Consider the following 25,294-nt stretch of genomic DNA (forward strand, 5'->3'; position numbering starts at 1 on the left):
GCACGGAGACTTGATTCGAGTTGACTCGCCTGTAATGTGATTCGAATCATTCGAATCAGACAACTCGACTCGCCCATCGCTACTTCATGTTATCTTCGACTCGATTGGATTTATTATTTATTTTGATTTTGCAGTGTAATTTCTTTCTTTCAATTCCTTCGTCGACTTTCTATTGGGTAGAATGAGTGTTTATGAATTAAGTTTAGATAATGAATAATGATATCAATAATTTCGTGCCATCGCTTTTAAACCCCAGGACTATAAATAAAGAAAATTTCTCGTTGACTCAGGTAACTACACTGGCAACTAACTAAGTTTTCGCAAAACAATCAAAACATTAAAGTCTTGAACTTTCCTATTTTTCATTACAGAATTCAACAGTCAGTCGTTGTTCATTGTCCTTAAAAAGAAACATTCGTTTAGGTAAAAGGGATACTAATCAGGTAAGTACTTTCTTAACTATAATCTGGCAAAAAAGTTTTGTCATTAACACTAACAGTAGAATAAAAAAAACCGGCCAAGTGCGAGTCGGACTGGCGCACGAAGGGTTCCGTACCATTGCGGAAAAAAACAGCAAAAAAATCACGTTTGTTGTATGGGAGCCCCATTTAAAGATGTATATTATTCTGTTTTTAGTAGGTATTTGTTGTTATAGCGGCAACAGAAATACATCATCTGTGAAAATTTTAACTGTCTAGCTATCACGGTTCATGAGATACAGCCTGGTGACAGACAGACAGACAAACGGACAGCGGAGTCTTAGTAATAGGGTCCCGTTTTTACCCTTTGGGTACGGAACCCTACAAATTGTCAACTACCCTTTTGAACAGTAAGAATGCATACATAATAATATACCTTTGAGCGCTGATGGCCTAGCGGTAAGAGTGTGCGACTTGCAATCCGGAGGTCGCGGGTACAAACCGCGGCTTGTACCAATGGCTTTTTCGGAACTTATTTACGAAATACCTATCATTTGATATTTACCAGTCGCTTTTCGGTGAAGGAAACCGGACTGATTCCAACAAGCCATGGTTTCCCCTCTTGGTTGGAAGGTCTCATGACAGTCGCTTTCTTAAAAACTAGTGCCTACGCCAAGTCTTGGGACTACTTGGGATGAGCCGTGGCAAAAACGCCGGGACAACGCGAGGAAGATGAAGGTGTTTTTTGCTGGCAAATATTGACTCCTCCTGGAATGGGGTTGGTCGGTCGAAATAATTAGCAGATGGCGCCAGCATAGCTTGCCCTGTCAATCCCTAGAATTGTGTCAAATTTTTGTTTTTTTAATGCCCTGGATTCCCTTTAAGCCAAATCTCATAGAAAAAGGGGCAAGCTATAATGGCGCTATCTCTGCAAACCTTTGACAGTTGCGAACCCCATTTGAGGACACTGATTTTGATTTACGGCTGACCTGATTACTGTGGCACTGTGGTTATGGTCGAGCACAGTGTGGAATTTTACATAAAAATCGGACATCACTCAAATAATACAAACTACACAAACTAGACAAACCATGCTAACTGTGCTAAGTGAACTATGATTTAGACGTACCAGCATCAGCTGCCTGTCTAAAATGAAATAATAATAATAATAATAATAATAAGGGCAGCTTGTGGCGAGCTGTTGGGGAGTAACGACCCCACGGACCCGAGTGCTCCCGAGAGTCGGTCAGGGTCTCCGTCTCCGGCGTGTCTTCGTCGGTCGGAGTGGACCCCAAGGGGACCCGCAAGACTCTCAGCTCTGGCTTGCCTTCATTGGCCGTCCAGAGGGGAGTCGTAAGAGCTATATGCTCCAGGGGTGGAAGTGAAAGATGCATAAGACGCGAGTTGGCACAGTGGCTGCTAACAGCCACTGGGTAGAAAGCGGCGCACACCTCTCGACACCCCTGAGCCGCTCACACCGGTGTTGCTCCTGGTCGTCTTCACGACGGCAGTTTCAGGGGCCCATCTAGTCAGCGGCAAGTCACCACCTGCCTCGATAACGAGTATTAACATTGTTATGGCAGGTGTCCGGAGTTCTTTACAATAGCCCAGTCTCATTGTCCACCCAAACTTCAATCCATAGACCGGTATACTGTTCACTTTTTCTGCAATAGTCCCAATGCCTGCTGCGACCGGTTCATGGGTGTCTATTGTTGCGCCTGTGAACGGGTTCCAGCAGGCGTTCTACATGACATTAAAGCTCTCCAAGGGGCCTCTACGTGTTGGATCTATATCCCCACGCAAGCCTATCAAAAGACCGGGATTTATAGGCCCGTGATATCCAAGGAGATACAAATAATAATAATAATAATAGCATTATACATATTATAAAGCTTAATGGATATTTAATACAATGAGAATTAATAACCCCCACTAGTTGAATTGTAGCTTTCAAGAAATTATTTTTTTAGTTTCTTTTCAGAACCTAAAAACAAAACACAAGTGTTAATGTTTTATGCCTGTATTAACTCTTGTGTATTAAATGTTTTAATTCTTCTGGCTGATAATTTTGAAAGCAAAAGTATCCTAAAAAAACTTTTCAAACTGAGAAATTATTAATTGTATTTCATTGTATACGTGCACACTATGGGTTCATCACACACGAAAGTCTCTCAGCGCCCTACGCGTCCAGTATAACGATGCGTTCAGTGTGATGTTGGGGTTGTCGCGGTTAATTCTTATCTAGAAATTTTCTTTAGCTGCCACTTTTAAAGCGTCTGATTCAGTTATCATAGCAAAGATATTACATAGCATATTGTCGTTTAAAAAACATTTTATTATTACGAAAAGGGTAGTTTAAGAATTGTTTTCAGTGGTATTAAAATTATATTGATTTCTAGGGTTCCGTACCCAAAGGGTAAAACCGGGACCCTATTACTAAGACTCAATTCTCCATCTGTCTGTCTGTCCGTGTGGCTGTATCTCATGAACCGCTATAGCTAGACAGTTGAAATTTTCACAGATGATGTATTTCTGTTTTCTGCCGCTATAACAACAAATACCAAAAAGTACGGAACCCTCGGTGGGCGAGTCCGACTCACCCAAATTATGACTAACGAAAATCTGGACAAACAATACATTATGACTTCAAACTATATATAGGAAACAATTGAGACCCGATTCGTCACCCATAAATCCCATTACGCAAACAGCTGTTTTTGTACATTTTTGTCGGTATGACGTCCCCACATTTTCAATAGAGCAGGCTCCAAGGAGATGTTCGTTTGCAAAAATAGCGCACCGCAGTTTGACTTCTGATCCTTGTAGATGGGTTCCTAGGCTCCTAGAAGCCCGATGTTGCCGAGCTGAAAAGTGGTGCCGTTACCCCCACCAGCCCTTTGAATTTCCCCTTTACAATTCTCATACATTGGCTATCGAAAAAATCCCACCTTTTGCACAAATTGGACTAATTTGAGTTTAGCTCTTAGCCTAATTGAACTACCTAATTAATATTAGTATCAATTTAAAGGACGTTTAATTACCTCTACATTGACATATTTTGTGGTTACAAACAATAGTATTATTCCAATGTCACTAAAGCGTAAACTCGTTGACATGTGTATTCTGCCTGTCCTAACCTACGGTGCCCAAACATGGTCGCTCACCGAGAGTCAGAAGTCCAAATTGAAGGTTTGCCAGAGAGCAATGGAGCGCAGCATTCTAGGTGTCACAAGGATGGATCGCATCCGAAACACTACACTGCGCTCCAGAACAGGCATAGCTGACGTAGGGGAGAAGACCGCTAGGCTGAAGTGGGACTGGGCAGGTCACGTCTGCTGCATGCATCCGGATAGGTGGGCTAGTATAGCCACCAAGTGGATGCCGCAAAAGAAGCGCGGACGTGGCAGGCCCAGGCGGAGATGGCGGGACGACTTAGACACCTTCACTAATAACTGGCCGGAAACAGCTTAACAACGGGAGTCATGGAAATCTAAGGGAGAGGCCTTTGCCCAGCAGTGGGATACTACAGGTTATTAAAAAAAAAAAAATATATATATATATATATATATATATATATATATATATTATAGTTCTTTTAACTAATACCAATATTAATTAGGTAGTTCAATTAGGCTAAGAGCTAGACTCAAATTAGTCCGATTTGTGCAAAAGGTGGGATTCTTTCGGTAAGCTCCCTCCAGACTACGCGGCGCGAAGCCGCGAACGTGAGTGTGGAGTCGATTTCGTTGATTAGCGAACTAGACTCCACACTCGCGAAGCCGCGATTCGCACACGAGTGTGGAGGGCCCTATAGCCAATGTATGAGAATTGCAAGGGGGAAATTTAAAGGGCTGGTGGGGGTAACGGCACCACTTTTCAGCCCGGCAACATCTAGGAGCCTAGGAACCCCACTGTAAGGATCAGAAGTCAAACTGCGGTGCGCTATTTTTACAAACGAGGCTTTACTGCGAGCCCGGATGTTTTCTAGGAGCCTAGGAACCCCACTGTAAGGATCAGAAGTCAAACTGCGGTGCGCTATTTTTGCAAACGAGACTTTACTGAGAGCCCGGTCTACAAAGTTATTTTTTTAGGGTTCCGTACCTCAGAAGGAAAAAAAGGAACCTTTATAGGATCACTCGTGCGTCTGTCTGTCTATCTGTCTGTCCGTCTGTCACAACCTATTTTCTCCGAAACTACTGGACCAATTAAGTTGAAATTTTGTACATATATGTAAGTTTGTGACCCAAAGATGGACATGTAACGTAAACAAATTAATTTTTAACACGGGGGCCACTTTTGGGGGTAAATGAGAAAATTAAAAAATAAAGATTGTCAAACTATATCGTATTACATATCAAGTGAAAGAGCTCATTGTGAGAATCTCAAATATAATTTTTTATATAATTTTAGGATAAACAGTTTAGAAGTTATTCAAGAAAATAGGCAAAAAATTACCATTCCCCCCCTTTATCTCCGAAACTACTGGGTCAAAAAGTTTGAAAAAAATACACAAAGTAGACATTTACCTATAGATCACCTGAAAACCTATTAGAGATGTGCAGTCAAGCGTGAGTCGGATTTAATTACTTAGTTTTTGATCCGACCCCTACGGGTTTTTTAAAGACATTTCGCATAAAAAAACATTGTTTAAATTGTGTAATGTACAGAACCCTTGGAACGCGAGTCCGACTCGCACTTGGCCGGTTTTTATTTTCGGAAACGGTGACCTGTACTTTTTTTTAATGTTTGCCGATGCCCATATCTTCAAGATATTTTGAAACAGTTTTACTGCCACATTTGAATAATCTCAAGATTTTGTGACTCAGCGGGCCGTCATTTTCTTTAATCGATCTCTCCCAGGAAACTGGCTAATGCTAGAATGTTTCCCTGAACCAGACTTTCTAGCAGTAGTTTTTTTTAAAGTTAAAGGATGTTAAAATATTATACACATACCTTTACCTCTAACTCGCTTCCACAAAATTTTCCACTATCTTCGCTTTCGGCCATAGGGAAATAGTACTGGAAAAATTACATACAGGTTTGCGATGGTTTTCTTCTAGATTGACCACAATTTCAAGAGAAAGAATCTAAAGCCCATGAAACTTACCGGATTATACCGGATATGTGTCATATATAGACTTTAAATTGTTGTTGAATAATAATGAGACTTTAAATTGGCAATTAACTTTTTTATTGTTTAGGTTTTACATGTTCAAACTTTGTCCAGATTTCACTCCGCATACGTTAAATATACCTAGTTATAAAAAATGCTATTTGCATATATGTGAATCATTTTCTTTCTTTTTACCAGACTGTTCTTGCAAAGGAAAGGTTATTCAGCCAAGACAACAGAAGACACTGTAACACCCAAAATACTTCAGCTTGTGCAAAATCTATTAGTACTCTAATAGATTTAGACGTACCCGGGTATGAAGAAGAAAAAGAGAACAGCAACCATGTAAATCCTATATTTAAGAACCTTGCAACTAAGCAGTTTTCTTTTTTCAACAATTTCGATTTAGCCAATGCTAGCACTGTACATCTATCGCCAGATGATCTGCAAACACAAAAACAGCATATGGATATGGATATCACAAATTGGGATCTAAGAAATGAAGTTCTAACGAGTACTGCAACTAATAAACTGAGTCAGGAACAACGCAGTCTTGATTTCTCTGTTTTCGAAAACATACAACTCATTTCAGATGCTAATCGGCTCAAGAACATAGAAATACAAAATGTAGTTCATAATCAGTCTTTGAAAAGTGGTTCCTCTGCTACTGAGCTATACAAATTTGAAGACACAATACTACACGATTTAAACGGAGAATCTCATGTCTTAATCTCATTTGGTATACAAGACTGTGAATTCGTCGATCTAACCACGAAAAACTCTAATATTAAGAAAGTGTCTATTACGCATAAGGATAAAAATGTTAATTTAGATTGTGAGATAGAGGAATGTACTCCTCTTTCCACTGACAGCGAGTACGACGAAAATATGAACGAGACAACTAATACTTCTCAAAAGAGGTCTGGAGTGGTTGTCAACCTAGAAATTAAAAAGAAGAAACTGCCAACTGACACAGAAAATTCGAAACTTCTTATTTTGAAAACAGATGCCATTGAGAAACTGTCGCACGTCATTGTTCAGCCGCAAAATTGTAAAATAGTGAAACGTCATTTGAATAATAGTAAATTTGGTAGCAGCAAAAATAATTTTGGTTTTAGAAAGAATGGGAAAAGTGCTAACTTGAAACAAAAGTCGATAACTTCGTTTTTCGCTAAAGACTGTGAAGAGGCAGGTAGTCATACCGCGCAAGATGTTGCGATAGTCGAGAATAATGCTGTGGAAATGAGCAAGATCACGGGTGTGTCTGATTCCAAGTGCGGCCGGCCTTACAGGTAATCTCTCATAGTACTATTCATTATCTTAGCTTGCCTGCTATGTATATCAATTGATGACAAAATAAACTGATAAATTGTTTATTGGTTGTATGTCTATATGTACGAAGTTAGTGTATAACGGCCAAATTATGCTGATAGTTTGCACTGCTGACGGGTTGTTGAATTTGTTGGTGGAGATCATTGAGGCAAAAATGCTAGAATACCTATACGAAAAAAATATGATTCTGATAAATTGGTTAAAACTTGCAACTGTTTGTGCTTTACCCTGAACAGTTTTCTGTCATGTTTAACTCCGAGATAATATTTTATGTTTACTATTTTATCATTCTTATATTACACATTTGAATACGGACAAGCCTTTTCTGTCTTTAAAATAAGGACTTGCATTAGATTTTCGATTTTTCGTTATATTGCAGTATTTGGTCGATCGACTGAATTTGAGGAGTGTGGTTTCAAAAGGGCTTATTTCTCTATAAAATCCACACAAAAATAAACCCGTTGACCCTACTTAAAGGGTTTATTTTTGTATGGATTTAATTTTCATTTATTGTAGATATACTTTGTATAATAGCAGTGTATCGAATATTGCATGCAAGTTCTGGCGCCGTGTAAATGGGGCTTAAGAAGCATTAAAAAGTTAAACGTGTGGTTTGAGTGTGATGCAATTTGTAAATATATTTTGGCGATTAGGTTTTAAAAGTTAGGAAATATTGACTTAAGACGATCGTATATTATCCTAGATTGTTAAACGCTTTGAACGCCATGTGCACCTTATTGGAATGCGTAAAAGTTAATTTTGAACTCTAACTGGACGCGTCTTTGGCGGTCATAGGCTATAGGGGGTAAATTAATTAATTCAAATAAATATTGAAAACCTGATGCTCATAGATCCTGGTATTTTTGGGTTTCAACTCTGAATCAGTAGCATATTCAATCCTGATGATAAAAAAATGTAATAAATTTATATGAAAATTGTACATTCCACTGTCACGCACATACAAATAAACATAATGTTCACACTAAAACGTGACGTAATTGAATGGACATTTTGGTACATCTTTTTTTAATGGCAGAATGGAGAATGCTGTCGATTCTGAGTAGAATGAGCCCAAGAGTGTCCAGATTCGAAAGAATCAGGTTTTCAATATTTATTTTAGAAAACGCGCTTTTATCCAAAATTACAACATACAAGTAGGTATATTCATATTTAGATTACGTTCATATTTCATTCATTCATTATATGTAGTTAATAGTAACATCATTATAGTTAATAGTAACAGTAGGTATGTCTCTGAATTCAGACCAGAGTGGAAAGGCGAACCGTCCCCACGATGCCGCGTGGCCTCCGCTCCGAAGCATCCCGACAGTCGGTCCCGGGGCAAACCGAACAGCGCGCGGTCAAACTCGCCCCATAAGCATTTAGAGCCGTTCACCCTTTCAGCCAAGACTAAGTCCAACAGGACCTTTGGCTCGGCGAAGGCTATTCCGCATTATAAGATCGTGGCAGGTAAGATTGTTACACTTCGATATGGTATATAGTTTGTTGTAATACTTGTAATAGGTAACTTGACTTTTACTTCATCTGATGGTGAGTGACGACAGTCATCCTTACACGAAACTGAGTCATTCATTTCATAAGAATGAAACTAGAGATACATTTTAATCAAGTTTGCTTTTGTTTAAATCATCAAACCTACACATCCTAAAAACCGCGTTTTTGAGGAATAGTTGTAGAAGTTAATGAATTTTCAAAAAAAAATGGTACGTACGGTCATGTTTTTTTTTGTATTAGGTAGCTTATATAACGTAGATTTAGGATCCATGCTTAACTCCATATCGAGCATAAGGACCCTTTAGCCATGGAACGTCACAATTGTTTTGCGAAAAAAGTCGAAGGTTACCTAAAGTACCTACATATTTACAAAATGTTGTTTTTGCAGGCACTCATTTCGCCGTGGACGCTTTTTCATACGGAGACATACCTAGCGTGAAGCATTATTTCTTGACGCACTTCCATTCCGACCATTACTCGGGCCTGAAGAAAAATTTCAGTAAATTATTGTATTGCTCCAAAATCACAGGTAACTACTTTATTTACGATACAAGTGCGGAAAAGAGGAAATTCGAAACGAGTGGCGATAAATTAAAACACGACCGCAGGGAGTGTTTTAAATCGACACGAGTTGCGAATTACTTATTCGCACGTGTATCGTACAACGTTTTACAGTACATATGGCCCTTTAAACTTTCGTCATATGCACGAAAAGCGCTATTTGACGCACTAGTGCGAGAAAGTACGAGTAGCACCATATGTACTGTAAATATTATTTCCTTTAAGGCCGTTCCATCGGTTTGCCGCTGTCACTGTCATATTTCGCAAGAAAGAACGAGAAAGATCGTGCACGCCAAGTGTCAATTTTGATCGAATTTTGTCGATTTTTATTTATTTTAAAAACGTTACCTTACGATATCTAAATTCGAAAACTATGAAATTACTATTTAAGTTAAGATTGTTTTTTTTCTTTTTTTGTTTATAGTGTCACATAATAAATAACCGAGTAAAGTTGGATTAAAAGTACGAGTTAGAGGTTACTTTGGGAATTAATTGTATCGAGCGAAGTGTCATTCGTGTATCGGAAGCTATGATATTAAAGATAATATAATTTTCCACATCTACGAATATTAACGCCTCTTAGTAAAACATGATTTTGACAAGGAGATTTTTCGCCTTCTGGCTCAGGGAACCGCCTTAACTAACGCCTCCACTCCCCGAAGTCCCTCGCGTCTAAATATGCCAGCCTAAATAAAAGGACTTAAGTTACAAGCTAGGCGTCGACTCACAAGGAAACATACCCAACTGTCCGGCTCCGATTTGATTTATTTTTATATATGTTATAGAGTAGTTTAAAATAGCAGACACGTATTTTTTTTAGCTGCCCAAACTTAAGCTATTGGGAGCAATTGTCCTCTAAAGTACTGAAAAGTGACCAAATCCTCTTAACTTCTGCAGTTTTGTTCTAGCAAATTGCTATTAGTAAATTACTGGTTTGATTATATGTTGAAGAACATAAAAAAATTATGAACACGTGTTTTGTTATTTCGGCTGAAACTCACTTTACAAAAACCCGGCCAAGTGCGAGTCGGACTCGCGCACGAAGGGTTCCGTACCATTACGGAAAAAAACGGCAAAAAAATCACGTTTGTTGTATGGGAGCCCCATTTAAATATTTATATTATTCTGTTTTTAGTATTTGTTGTTATAGCGGCAACAGAAATACATCATCTGTGAAAATTTCAACTGTCTAGCTATCACGGTTCATGAGATACAGCCTGGTGACAGACAGACAGACAGACGGACAGCGGAGTCTTAGTAATAGGGTCCCGTTTTTACCCTTTGGGTACGGAACCCTAAAAGCACACTTCAAAGTTTCATGCACAAAACTCTCTACAGAAGTTAGAGGGTTTGGTCACTTTTCAGTACTTTGGAGAACAATAATTTCTCCCAATAGTTTGAGTTTGGGCAGCCTAAAAAAATTGGAAAAAACAGTTGGGTATGTTTCTTTGTCAGTATCTATCAAATCGGTGTAAACCGAGGATTAACCTTTTGGATACCAATGACGAATATATCGGCAGCTCAGGTCCAACGCTAAAGACCGATTAATCCGTCACAGACCACAGAGCAACATAGACCTACGTGCATTCGCATAAAGTTCAATTTCACTTTTGATACTTCGGTGGCGTGGCGTTCGAGTGACAGCTTTTGTGTTTGAAACGGCGTCGAGAAGGTTAATAGATCACACTTCTAATCTTACTGTACTGTTGCAGGTGATTTATGCGTATCCCGATTAGGAGTGAACCCGAAATGCATCCACGTTCTCAACCTGGAGGAGACAACGAGGATCGAGGGGGTCGAGGTGACCGCTGTCGACGCGAACCAGTCAGTATTGGCTCATATAACACAATCGCCGCTATTATGTCTGACCCAACGACGTCATAAATGTGACGTATTGACGGATTTTCTTACATTATCTTTATAACATTACGTCTTAATAACTTGATTTTACTAGAAAACTGCGGGAATGTATGACGTAGGGCAGCACCATTCAGTTCAGTTCAAAAATCATGCCTTATGTCATATGTGGTATTTTCTATAAAAAGGGACCTTATTGTCGATGGCGCTTACGCCATTATTAACGATGCTCCGATATAAATACAATGCCGCGCGACGCTGTGCGGCGTAAGCGCCATCGACAATAAGGTCCCTTTTCATAGAAAATGCCCCATATACTGTAGGTAATGTAGTAGTAGTGCGCCCCAAACACCATCGAACCATCAAACCACAATACAACCAACATTATGCCTACATATACGCACACAATCAAAAATTATTGGTCCGACAGGTGACGAGGGGGATCCGACATCGCTGAAATTATCGGAAGTGTTAATCTGATATCGGATGTCGGATGGCCTCTAAGAGAAAGACAGCTGTTAAAAGAGTGTCCTGTGTTTTTGCGTTAAAGTTGTTTTTAGCAATAAATATTTCTTAACTGAATTAATAAACACAGAAAAACACATTACGTTGTACATTTTACTTCTATCCGATATCGGATCGGCCAATGTGAAAACACTCTAAGATCAAAGTAAAGTCAAAATCATTTATTGTACACAAAGATTTAGGAAGAAACAAAAAATATTTGGTTTTAAAACGAGAGACAATTATGTACATGTATGCATTTACAATTAAGGTTGTACCGGTTCCTACACTAGGCGTAGCCTGTCACGTAGGTAACCAAATTCAGATACGAAATATCAGTGACATGATTTGTGCGAAATGCCAATAAGACACTATAAATTTAATAAAATTACTAATGAGTTAATCACAATAATACTAATGTAACTAGTTAAACTAGTAAGCTAAAATTAAGACAAGGTAAACTAAAACTACAACCACATAATATATAAACTTAGGTTTACAGGATCTTATTCCTTTGTTGTTCACTGCAAGTACGCAAAAGCAAATTGATTGTTTCAGTTGTCCCGGCGCGGTCATGCTGTTCTTCTACTTACCCAACGGAATGACCATCCTCCACACAGGAGACTTTAGAGCATCACCGGCTATGGAATCTTATCCCGTGTTCTGGAACAGCGATGTTCACACCATCTACCTCGACACTACGTGAGTCACACTTTTATTAGCATGGCATGTTACCCTACCAATGGTCGGTCGGTACCCTACCAATGGTGGGCACCATATACACGGTGTCGCTTTTAGGATCAAATTTGAATGTTCTGCTTTCCGAAGGGAAAACCATCCTCCACACAGGGACTTCAGAGCATCACCGCCTATGGAGTCCTACCCTGTCTTCTGGAACAGCGACGTTCACACCATCTACCTCGATACTACGTGAGTTACACTTTACCTGCTGTCTTGAGTACACAGAAAACATCCTATTGGCGGCACTCTACCAGTTGGCACGATATACACGGTGACGCTTTTAAGATCAGATTGAAATGCTCTGCTTGCCTAAGGGAAAACCATCCTCCACACAGGGACTTCAGAGCATCACCGGCTATGGAGTCCTACCCTGTCTTCTGGAACAGCGACGTTCACACCATCAACCTCACTACGCGAGTTACTCTTTTACCAGCTACCAGTGACCAATAGTCGGCACCTTCAGTACTAACTTTCATATAAAAAGGTTCAAATGATCTGAGGGCTGGCCATTGGAGTTTTCTTTTTTAGAGTTTTTTCTTTTCGAAAACGAGTTTTACCAGGAAATTCATACAAGTTAAATGTTAAATCGGGAATGATGAGTCAGGAGCAAAAGGGGCTTAACTCTTACTCCCCTTATAATAAAGGTTAGACAACAACTTGCTTGAAACATAGTTTACTTGCTACACCATAATATCGACAGAATACACGATAAATTGACCAACCCACTATTGACTATTCTCTTGATTTTTCCAGTTATTGCAACCCCCGCTACGACTTCCCGACGCAAGAGCAAAGCCTAGAGATGGCGCTGTCTCTGCTGCGGACGAAGAAAACGGCGCTGGAAAAAGTCGGCAAGAAGTTCTCTTCCGTCCTCATCGTCTGCGGCACTTATACTATAGGTAAAGGTTGTCTTATAACTCGGTTATCTGAAGCCGAAAAAAGGGATCAACCTCTGAATTAAAGATGATAAATAAGCTGGAAATGTTTATTACATCTAGGTAAAAAAATTAGTAAGACATAAAATTTGGTCCAGAAAGACTTATGTGACATCCAAGCGGCTGAATGGCGTCGGATCGCACAGGACAGGACCGAATGGCGAAATCTAGTATCGGAGGCTAAGATCCACTTCGGGTCGCTGGTATAAAATTTGCGACAAGTTATGTTTTGACGGGATTTTATGTGGCTTAATACCACCTTTTATAACGCCATAATAAAGGTGTATACGAGTTTCCAGCTTATTATGTCTCATTCCAAGTTTAACCCCATATTTGACTTGGTTATATTTTGACCGGGTTTTGATAATGTGATACTTATATTAACAAACTGATATGCAGGAGGGACTCGCCAGCTCTCTATACTTTCTGTTATATGTCAATGTATAAATTGCTACAATGTATACGTTGACATATAACAGAAATATAGAATGTCACTCAATTTTAATTAAATATTAATGCTTACAGGTAAAGAGAAGTTTTTTCTCGGCATGGCGCGTCGCGTCGGTTGCTCCGTGTGGGCTTGCCCCGAAAAGGATAAGGTTAGTCGCCTAATTACTTCTTGCTCTTTCTAATTGTGAAATTCGCCTATGATGGAAAAGGAAAGGAAACGATTTAGTATTAACAAACATCCGAAGTGTCAGGAACTTCCTGCCTCGCACAGCTATGAACCTTAAAACCACCACCATACAGCCGCTTTTTAAACGACATTGTTACTTTGGCACGCGCTCAGACACAATGGCCAATCGCTCGCAATGGCTTTTGTTTAGCAGGTCCCTAGTCTTAGGCGTAAAAATCATTTGAGTAAATTCATATTATACCAACCAGTCAACCACCAGGTGACATCGTCAAACAGCTTGTTAAAGCGGCTGCGTGATTTTAGGGTTCCGTACCCAAAGGGTAAAAACGGGACCCTATTACTAAGACTCCGCTGTCCGTCTGTCTGTCTGTCACCAGTCTCATGAACCGTGATAGCTAGACAGTTGAAATTTTCACAGATGATGTATTTCTTTTGCCGCTATAACAACAAATACTAAAAAGTATGGAACCCTCGGTGCGCGAGTCCGACTTGCACTTGGCCGGTTTTATTTTATGACAGAAGGCAAACGACCAGTCGAATTGCCTGATCGTAAGCGATTACCGTCTCCCATGGACACCCGCAACACCAGAGGGGTTGTAAGTGCGAATCTGGCTCGCTCGCACAAAAGAACAATGGCTTTTGTTTAACAGATTAGGGTCAGTAAAAATAATTTGAGAAGATTAATACTATAGATAATGCCTTGAAGCATTAAGTCCGCCTTTAGTACTTCTAAAAGTTTAAAATAAATAATGAATAAAAGTTGTGATGTTTTCGCGTAGGTACTTCAAACGGTGGAGGGACGCAGTTTCTGCACCTCGCCGCCGCACTCGTGTCAACTTCACGCTGTTCCGATGAGAGATCTCAGTCACGAGGTAAATTATATAAGATTCACTTGTAAAGGTACTTTACTATTTTTATGTAGGTAGTTTAGATTAATCCTTAGGTATTAATTAACTCATAAATCAGAAAGTATGGCTTATTTCAGCTGACAAATTTGACATATGTACTTAATACAAGCAATTTTTAACTAACTACGTTACGGCGGCTTACAACGGCAAATTTTCTTACAAGCAAATTTTAACGAACTCGTTGACAGACGGTTTGGTGCCACCGGCTTTAGGCTTAGAACGCACTGCGATTAATTTCTTGCGGTTTCAGTTTTTTAAGTGCGTGCGCTTATGAACATGCCGTACAAAAATCGCAGTGCGTTCTCAGCCTTATTGCGATTTCTATATTCTATAGGAAATACCCTGAAGTTCTTTATTTTTTTATCTTTGTGTTATAGAAACTGAAGAGCTACTTGGAGAGTTTGAACGGCGCCTTCACGGAGGTGGTGGCCTTCAAGCCCAGCGGGTGGGAGAACGGCAAGAACACCACCGTGGAGAAGGACATGGTCACCATACACGGTAACATATTATTGACACTATAGTACATTATGATACTTTTTGACGACTAGCCTGACCTAGTAGGTAGTGTCCCTGCCTGTGAAGCCGATGGTCCTGGGTTCGAATCCCGGTAAGGGCATTTATTTGTGATATTATTGTGTGATGAGCACAGATATTTGTTCCTGAGTCTTGGGTGTTTTTCTATGTATTTGTATATTATATAATTTATATATATCGTTGTCTGAGTACCCACAACACAAGCCTTCTTGAGCTTACTGTGGGACTTGGTAAACCTGTGTGAGAATGTCATATCATTTTTTCTTTTTTTTTCTTCCAAGCTAAATTGTGTAGCCAGCTTTCTGTATAATTCTTCTTAATTAGAAGGGCTGTCAACTTGATTGTCTATAGTTTAGTCGTATTCCATTTAAAAATGGACCAGTCGAGAGCGCCATCTACGTTTAGTTTTTACCGGCCTTTCCTATTACACGAAAGCAAGCTAAACACGTGTCTCAGACGTAGATCTCGGGTGAATAAAAAAGATGCATGATGCATCGTTGATCCTACTGTTTTCAATGCCTGCAAGATATTTTTCACCACACCAGCTGGTAAAGGCCCTCTTGATTGTTCAAAAACTGATAAGAAAGTAGCATTTTATCCACATGTGAGGCAAAGTAATCAAATGGACATTTTGAGTAGTTTCCTTATGTTGGCTGTTAAATTTCAATTTCAAGTGATCATTTTGAATGTTAAATATTTATTAATATTCATTTCGTATGGATTTGTTTTGATTTTGTTTGATATTTTACAATAATATGTGCCATTTTCAACCAAAAGGGTACTTACTGTCGCTTGTCAGTAAGGCGCTATTTCCATATAGCTTCAATTAGAAATCAACCTTATCGACAAGCGACAATGTGGTACCTTTTGGTTGAAAACGTCACATATATTCACCCCTAAAGAAAGAACTCGGTCATCGCGATTCGCTTGCTAACTACCGTATCTAGTTTAAAGGGGCCCATTACCAGTCCGCCGGACGATGTCGGCCTGGCAGTTAGAACAAAAAATTGACATTTCCGAACGACTGACAGGCCGATATCGTCCGGCGGACTGGTAATGGGTGGGCCCCTTAAAACATGTTTCATTCTTGGCCGCGAGAATGATCATAGTATTTGCAAGGTAACGAGAAGACTGTGCGGTTTAAGAGGTTTTCTCGAGGGATCACAGTATGTGGTTATTCAAAAAGGAATGTGCAGGTTTTTAAAGAGCCGGCAACGCGTGTAATTATGGACTTGCAGGTGTCCATAAGTGTTACGGCGATGGTTTGCCATCAGGCGTGCCGTATGCTTGTTCATTGCCACTAATTCATAATATTTCATGCACGCAACTATAGGTAGTATTTGAAGGCCATTTTCATTTTACTTTCCAGGCATTCCGTACAGCGAGCATTCCAGCTTTTCAGAACTAATCCGCTTCGTGAAGTTCCTGAAGCCGAAGCAGGTCGTGCCCACCGTCGACATCTCCGGCGGAGTTAAAACTGTTCAGGTGAGCGATTTATACATTTTTTGTACAACTTTTATGGAACTTATTATTTTAGAGTTTCTCGTGATCAAAATCCAGCAGCACTTTTGCAGACATGAGACCTGACCAAAAGGTTTCAAATGGTATTTTTTTGGATCTTCAGGTCACGAATCACCTTTTAGTAGTGTGCGTGACTAAAGTAATCCAATTTTTCATACAAATAATATCCCATTTTTATTGCTTCTTAGTTAATAGACTTAGGGTCGGTTGCACCAAACCGTCGGTCACCGTTAAAGGGTTCGCTAAATTTTATTGTATGGGAATTTTCATAGTCCTCTTCTGAGTGATGTTGATCAGTCTGTCAAGTGTGGTTGGTGCAACTGGCCCTTAATCGCGTAAGAATATATGCGTCGTGTTCAAGCAAGAGGTGCCACTTTGCCGCTTGCCATAAGGACGCTCTGACAGGTTATTTGTATAAATATACTAGCAAATTTCGACCTTATGGGTTGCGACAATGTGGTACCTTTTAATTGAAAACGTCACATATTGAGATTCATGAGTACAAGTATTAAAAGTTGAGACATACCTATTTTTTTCTGTTTAAAATATATTTATTCGAAAATGTAAAATTAAAACTAAAGTAAACCTATCTTAACCTATGGGGTCTAAATTATATCTACAAATACCCTTAGAAATTCAGACATTAGAATAAAATAGACATTCCTTAAACTTTGCCCGAAGTTTAGTGTTGTTATTATCTCATTGGACGAATGAGTGACTCATGATTTTATTTGTTACATTCTTTAAAAAGTAACGGACATTATTTTAACGAAAATACACCCAAATAACGTACCTGATACCTGATTGTAATTTCCAGAAGTACTTCCCCTGTCCCCTGGTCGTCCACGACGACGCCCACAACCAGAGCAAGGTGACGGACTATTACAGCATAGAGAACCGACAGCAGGTGTCGGCTGTCACTTGATGTCACGGCCATTATACGGAGCGGTCACGCGCCGCCTCCGATCCGACTCCGATCCGAATCCGGCCCGATCCATAGCTTATACCTACATCTGCTTTCAGCTTTTGATACCTAATAAGGATTTGTCTTAAAGGACTTGTATCCAGGCCTTAATCGTTTTAAAAAATGTGGCTTTCCATCAAAGAAAGGTCCTTATGCTCAATGTACAATAAGGACCATTCTATCAAAATTTCTGTTTGAATTTCAGATAAAATGGTCCTTATTGCACTGGAAGCATAAGGGCCCTTTTGTGATGGAAAACCACAAATATTCCTTGAACCTTTTATTCAAGCTGCATATTCCGTCCAAGCAATTTAGTTGAGGCGTGAAATATAAACTTGAATGATTTGAAGTCGGAATTGCCGTATTTTGCAAGTGATACTGTTTAAAGCAGCTTGTAACTTCGTAGTTTGACAAGCAGATGTTAAGCATAATTAAAAAAAGTATGTAGTAATTCAAGGTATCAACACCTTAACCCTTTACCAGGCTAAGGGATATATATTTCCCACATACGGCACTTCAAACATGTGTTCTATTTTCGATGAGTTAGACTGACATTTGATTGTCATTTTTGAAAATGTCAGCCTGGTAAAGGGTTAACAGAGTAGCCTAGACAAAACATACAGTTTGAATTTTACCTTTGTGAATTTGGTTCTCGAAAAATCTAACAATTTCGACTATTACGAAGCTGGGTTTTATTCTCGATATTTTTTTTCTCTGTCACGCTAAATAATAAAATAAGCAGGATCGATAAAGAAGACAGAAAACGGATCGGACGCAGTGCGCAAGCGCTCCTGTTATTATTCTAAGATAAGCTGTCATGAGACTGTGATTTTTGATATCGTATTTGTTATTATTTTTTTATTGCTGGGTTGTGTTGGTTAGTAATAAAAATTGTTAAAATTTATTAATTGTTGTTTATTTGACATAAAACAATTAAAAACATCAGATTTTAAGATATGACCTCAGACTAGTTAACTCTTCAACAAAACTACGTATTTGATAATGTTTAAACTAAAAGATTACTACTAACAACTAAATCTAACTTACCTAACCAGATTATAATATAAAAGATAAGGTTCACTAATATAGGTATCGCCAGGAGAGTTGAGGTGAATGATTACACACACAGCTACACAAGAGTAGGCACTAATCATAAAAACAGTATTAAATGAATAATAATAATAATAATTCAGTAAGTAACTTAAGCGCATGATATAAAGCTAAAAAAACCTTGAAGAAACTTTGGGTCCATCTTGCAGTTGACGGTTCAGATTGCTATCGGTAGTATCGGTACGAAAAGAGTACTAATTTCAAAAACTCCGTATATAACATTGTTGTTGTGCGCGTGACTTCAACGCTAGCCTATACCTGTTACTTCGGTCTGACTATTACATATTTTCATTTACCTATCTACAAATGTTGGGTCACAGTCGCAGCCCTCGCATGACAGCATTATGTTCAGTACGTGGTGGTACCACGCTATGAAGGCGCCCATAGTTTCGTTCTTCAGGTTGCTGACCTCGTACGGATCGGCGTCCAAGTCGTAGATTTCGATGAAATCCTGCGAATGTAATTTGAACTTTAATGTTTACATAATACGGTGCAGAGTAGCTTATTACTAAAGTCAATATGTCCGTAAATCGCTGCGAGTTTCATTATATTGCGGTATTTGATCGGTCGGCTTAATAGGACCAAATAGGACGCAATGTAATTAAACTCGCATGCAAGTTCGCGCGTTGTTAAATGTGGCTTTCCATTAGAGAAGGGTCCTTATGCTTCATATGCAATAAGGTCCTTTTTATCTGAATTTATATTGGAATTTCAGATGGAAACGTCCTTATTACACTAAAAGCATGAGGACCCTTCTGTGACGGAAAGACACAAATGAGCCCTTATTGACCAAATAAAATTACATGCTATATATTCGAAAACAGACATGAACTGCGAACCAACGAGAATAGATATAGTATAGTTTCCGTTATCTTTGTTACTGGGCTAAAATCGAGCAAAATGAACCACGAAAAATGTGCGAATTGATCCACGCTCCGCGTTCACGGTTTGACGCCTGTTTCACGCCGCTAACTGTGGGACTGGGAAGCTCGTTACTGACCATTAATTATTATCATCATTTTAACCTCTAGTCGCCCACTGCTAAGCATAATAATATGCCTGTCTTGTACGCCACATTCCGGTCCTGGGCTAGTCTCATCCAGATAAGTGCCCCAGGATTTTTCGAATGTCATCCACCCAACGAGCCAGCGGACGCCAAGCGCTTCTTTCATCCGTTGATATGACTTAGTGTCAGTTGCACCATCCGCACTTGACAGTCTGATCAACGTCACCCGGCCGCGGCGGTTTACTATGAAACTTTCCATACAATAAAAATTTGTGAACTCTTTAACGATGACAAACAGTTTGGTGCAACCGACTCTTAATGATATGTCGTTGCAACCAGGTTTACGATTGGAGAGTTGACGATGGTTCATACCTTTGTATCTCTGAACTCGCAATATTTGTCGTTGCCCTGTTTCCCGATGCGCCTTAAACACGCGTAGGTATTGTTTCTCGAGTCCTGGCATTTGCAGTTATACAGTGGACGGCATTCCTGAAATTAATTATTATTAATTACTATTAAAAAAGTCTCAAAAAACCTGTTTCCTGTGATTTATATATTTCGGCATTTGTAGATGAATTGGCTGACATGGTCAAAAAGAAGACTATTTGTGATATTGATCACATCATCTTCCTCGTGTTATCCCGGCATTTTGCTACGGCTCATGGGAGCCTGGGGTCCGCTTGACAACGAACCCCAAGAATTGACGTAGGCACTAGTTTTTACGAAAGCGACTGCCATCTGACCCTTCAACCCAGAGGGGTAACTAGGCCTTATTAGGATTGGTCCGGTTTCCTCACGCTGTTTTCCGATGTTTTCACGATGTTATTTGTGATATTGATAGCGTTAGGCGCCTTACGCTATTATTAACAACGCTGCAATACTACTTAATGCGGTGCTACGCAATGGTATGAACAATGTGCGTGCGTAATTGTTTGCAAACGTCACATTTTTTATTTGAGCAAATTCGATATATATATATATCGAACAATTTTTTTTTATTTAAAAACGAGAGCACAATTTAGTGGGGAAAAGTGGGTTAAAAAAACGGTTTTTTTCTTACATCCAAATATTCGCTGTCATATTTCCACGGGCATTTAGAGTCTACTGCCCCGTCTTGGCCTTGTCCGAAATATTCCACCAACATGGTCCTCTCTTTAACTGGGTTTTCGTCTGAAATTATTTCTATATTAGAATCATAAAATTAACGTTTTATTTTCCTCGCGTTTTAGAGAGAGGCGAATGAAACAAATGATGACAGGTAAAATAGTGTTGCAATTATAATTATAAATATAAAACTGCGCCGACTGCTTCATGTCATCAGGTCAGATCCAAAATCGGCTTGCTAATATTAACAGTACCTGTAATTAAAAGTAGCCTTTCGCAAGCGATACTCAGATTGAATGTTCCTGGGTTAAACGCACACTGAGAAACAAAAGTTGCCTCTTCTGTTCTCGAAAGTTAAGGATTATGAAATATACGAAGCCTAATTAATTTCTGATTTGTGACTCTAAATAGCCTACAACCTAGGAGGATATAACCAAACGGAGACGACATGTCTGTAATTTTCTGTACAAAAAAAGTCTGACGATTTTTGCGGGGGAGGGTAACGTCAAAATAGCCATGTCAGATAAACGTCAGTCTATACATTGTGTATGACCATTGGCCGACTATTTTCGACAGAGGGGAACGCCTGTTAATGGCTACTCCGTTTGGTTATATCCTCCTAGCCTACAACTTCCAACGCATCTAAAACATCTATTCCATCCATGGTCTCAGGAACCTCCAAACTGGCCAGTTGCAGGATGGTGGGCGCCAAGTCAATGTTCATCACTGGTTGAAAGCTGGTCACATTTGTGTTGATAGCGGTCCCTGTTCGTCACAGAAAAGACAAATAAGAACCAAAATTTGTGTATAAACCTACAACGCACCTATAACATCAATGACTCTTCCATCCATGGTCTCAGGAACCTCCAAACCGGCCAGTTGCAAGATGGTGGGCGCCAAGTCAATGTTCATCACTGGTTGAAGGCTGGTCACGTTTGGCTTGATGGCGGGCCCTTTTATTAGGAGAGGCACCCTTATGTCCGACTCGTAGGGCTGGCGTTTGTCGTACACTTGAGAGAATTGTCCTGCAAAAAAACATTGGAACAGCAGATTAATTAAGTACTTACATTTATTGTATAAATCCAGCTAAATACCAAATATCTTATTTTTATTTTATTAAAGTGTGGAAACAGAATTGAATGAAATATATTTAAATAATTTCTATAATATATATTTATTTAGGGTTATTTAAATAATTTCGGTGTTTTGAAGGCGTTAAATGTTGGCAGTATTTCATTCTCATTTATTTTGTACCCATCATATCTACAATTAGGTAGGTATAACTTGGTGCGAAGTGAAACATTTTCCAAGTTTTGAGGGTGTCGCAGTTCATCCATCCAGTCTAGGCACTCTAGGGGTAAGATTACCGTATGATCTGTTAACATTCGTAAACTTTATTATGTCATACTCACCTACATGATACCCGTTGTCAGATGTATATATAACATAAGTATTGTCCTTTTCACCCTTATTCAGGGTAGCTATGACGTCAGCTACCATTTCATCCACAGCTAGAAGCGCCTCCCAGCGGGAACGGTATGCTCGGTCTAACTCAGGGAGCATTGACTCGGGGAGAGGGGATGGCGGCATCGTCATTAACCAATGTTTATCCTGAGAAAAGAAACATATATTTTTCAATTCAGAAAGGTGACCAATTCACATTTATTTTGTTTTATTTTTTAGATTTACTTAACATCGAATTTTTTCTAGACATAGGTCGAATACTTTCAATAATAAAAACGAAGAATTAATTTTAGGGGTATCAATGAGCGTTGCCAAGCATATACACGCACCTATTGCAAGAGTCAGCTATACTTTAGAAGGAATTTTAGGAATTAATTTCACAACTAGATCAGTTGCAAGCTACGCTTCTATTTAGGCTCCAATGGAATGAGTATGAACTCTCTGCTGCCGGCGAACGGTGAGGTGACAGAGAGCACCCTCCGAGAAAAATAGATAACTAACTGGATAAGTTCGTATTTACCTGAACCGCTACATTGAAGTGCGGCGTCCTGGGGCGCTGCGACGTCCCTGAAAGCGTCCCGGTGGCACGGTGCGGGCGTGAACGGCTGATGCGGGACGGTGGCGCCAAGACCATTAGAAACGGCTCCGTTTGAGCTGATGCTAAAAGACAACCTTATCACAAAAGACACAAGGTCCAGTTAGTACCTTTGCCGCTACGTTGAAGATCGGCGTCCTGGGCGCTGTGATGTCCCTGAAGGCGTCCCGGTGTCGCGGCGCGGGCGTGAACGGCTGGTGCGGGGCCGGCGGCGCTAGGACCATTAGAAACGGTTCCGTCTGGTTTTCTATGAAGTTGACGCTCATGTCTCTCTGAAATTAAATAATTTCCTTGATAAGATTGCATTGGGTTCAATGATTGCTAAAAAGAGCAACTACTTAGACGTTTCCCGTGTTATAGTGTCTATCGCCGTTCATTGAATAGCTGACATCCGACCGCGTGATGGTATTTTCGAGGCATGCAGTAGCAGCGCCTGTTTTATAACTTCTTTACAGTATTACGTGTCAAACTGACATTCGCTAACGTCTGCGTAACTTACTTTCTATACATCTCGCTCGAACTAATGCAAAAAAGTAAGTTAAGCACACGCTAGCGAATATGTCAGTATCAAACTGACAGTAGCCGTACGGGAATGATTTTCTTTAGATTACAATTGCACGAAACACAATGTAAAACATTCCGCAATATGCGTGAAACATTACTGCAGGGAAAAGTATGAGTCATGTAGGGGTTTGATTACATTAAGAAACAGACCTATTTGTCCCACAAACCCATACTTACGATAATATCCGTGAGATAAAGGTCTTCAGAGTAAGTGGGCACGCCGTTGTTAGACAACGTATAGTTGTAATAGACGGAGTTGCCCACTAGCCCGTGCCACTCCGTCCAGCCGGGTGGCACCGTTGCTCCTCTGTCTTTTTTACCGTACTGTGGAGAAATCAGACTATGTTGGTAGGTATATACGAATTCTATGCAAAATATCACAGTATACCTGCATCCAGCGAAACAAGTTGCTAGTAAGTATTTTAACAGAGTAGGTGTCTACTTAAAATCTAGCGAAAAGAGTAGGTAACCAACTCAGGATGGACAAATAAATGTACCTATTGTATTGTATAGGTTTACATGGGGGTCAACGTTCAGTCAACATCTGTCTTTTGTACGGTGGGAATGTAATATATTTCAGCAAATTAATAAGACGTCAGGACTTGATGTTTGAATGTTATTATTTTCAGTTTCAGGGCAAATATAAGCAATAAAATATCAACTAGAACTTACTTAAGATACCTACTTTCCATCGTAGAAAATATTATACCCGGTATCTTTTAGAGCAGTGGCGAGTGAGTCTCATGTTTCTGCCACTGCGGTCCGTAGCATCCGCCCCGGACTGTGTTGTTCCTTGTATCGTGGTTATGCTCTCGAAGTCCATTAAAGAAACTCGGGCAGATCAGTTATACAGGAAAATAATCACTGCCAGCACCAAGAACTTACCTCGTTGAGATACTTCCAAGCCTAGAAAGTTCTATACCCAGCACCTTGCAGAGCAGTGGCGAATGTGTTCGTCTCAAGTTACTTCCACTGCAGTCCGTAGGTAGTATCCGCCCCGGACTGTGTTATTCCTTGTGCCGTGATTATGGAACTCTAGCCCAGTCCAGTAAGTAAAACAGTGGCTATTACGGAACATAGATCAAGTTCTTACCTCATTGAGATACTTCCCAGCGTAGAAAGTTCTATACCCAGCACCTTGCAGAGCAGTGGCGAATGTGTTCGTCTCAAGTTTCTTCCACTGAGGTCCGTAGCATCCGCCCCGGAGTGTGTTGTTCCTCGTCCCGTGGTTGTGAACGTGCAGGCCGGTGAGGATACTCGCACGGCTCGGACAGCAAATTGGGGATGACACGAACTGGGTGAACGAGGATTTTTTTAAATCATTATTTCGGATTAGAGCATGTTTAGCTACGACTTCCTAATTTTCCTAAAAAAATATTCCTAATTTTTTTTCTTAAGGTACTTTTGGACCATTTTACTATGGGACGCAAAGCAAGAACGGGTTCCATAAGGCAGATGAATGACGATGTAAGCAAGTGAGAATATCGCAGAAAACGATAATTCCGATTCTTTAAGAAGCTTTACACAAAGCTATAAGCTATTTAGCTTTAGCTTTGGTGTTTTTCTGATCGTGATGGTTTATAGTAGGTACCTATTAAGGGCAGCCAGGCCAATTGCAACTATGGCCTAGTGGCCCCAACCAGTGGTTGCAACTATGGGGCAAATGCAACTACTCTAAAAATACAAGAAGTGAGTCTAGAGCTAGAGTCACTTACATTACACCATGAGCGAACTCTCTTTTATGGCGAAAGTGTGCCATGAATACAAGTAGGTAGCTCAAGACTCACTTCTTGTATTTTTAGAGTACTTGGTTGTTTTGCCCCATAGTTGCAATTGGCCTGGTTTCACGACATCTACTATGTATTTATATCTCTATCAGAAACATTGCATTAATTAAGACAAATAGGTAG

At 39.8% G+C, this 25,294-nt stretch overlaps 2 protein-coding genes across 2 annotated transcripts in view; one reads left to right on the plus strand and one right to left on the minus strand.

Moving 5' to 3' along the window:
- Positions 1-133: 133 nt before the first annotated feature.
- On the plus strand, positions 134-18,367 carry LOC134750116 (uncharacterized). Its single transcript, XM_063685216.1, has 13 exons — positions 134-290; positions 372-443; positions 5,731-6,824; positions 8,129-8,334; positions 8,768-8,908; positions 10,653-10,764; positions 11,860-12,003; positions 12,796-12,941; positions 13,503-13,576; positions 14,394-14,486; positions 14,900-15,020; positions 16,426-16,541; positions 17,395-18,367. The coding sequence occupies exons 1-13, from the start codon at positions 210-212 to the stop codon at positions 17,500-17,502; spliced, it is 2,508 nt and encodes an 835-aa protein (XP_063541286.1). The 5' UTR covers positions 134-209; the 3' UTR covers positions 17,503-18,367.
- Positions 18,368-18,539: 172 nt separating this feature from the next.
- Positions 18,540-25,294, minus strand: part of LOC134750130 (N-acetylglucosamine-6-sulfatase-like) — a 31,877-nt gene continuing 25,122 nt past the window's right edge. Inside the window, exons 4-11 of the mRNA XM_063685241.1 lie at positions 24,478-24,678; positions 23,562-23,708; positions 22,931-23,092; positions 22,174-22,372; positions 21,586-21,786; positions 20,718-20,827; positions 20,030-20,146; positions 18,540-19,102 (exon numbers count right to left, since the gene is read on the minus strand). Coding sequence (XP_063541311.1) covers positions 18,944-19,102; positions 20,030-20,146; positions 20,718-20,827; positions 21,586-21,786; positions 22,174-22,372; positions 22,931-23,092; positions 23,562-23,708; positions 24,478-24,678 — 1,296 coding nt within the window. The 3' untranslated portion in view covers positions 18,540-18,943. The remainder of the gene's footprint in view (positions 19,103-20,029; positions 20,147-20,717; positions 20,828-21,585; positions 21,787-22,173; positions 22,373-22,930; positions 23,093-23,561; positions 23,709-24,477; positions 24,679-25,294) is intronic.

This window comes from Cydia strobilella, chromosome 19 (assembly GCF_947568885.1).
Source record: "Cydia strobilella chromosome 19, ilCydStro3.1, whole genome shotgun sequence".
Classification (NCBI taxonomy): domain Eukaryota; kingdom Metazoa; phylum Arthropoda; class Insecta; order Lepidoptera; family Tortricidae; genus Cydia; species Cydia strobilella.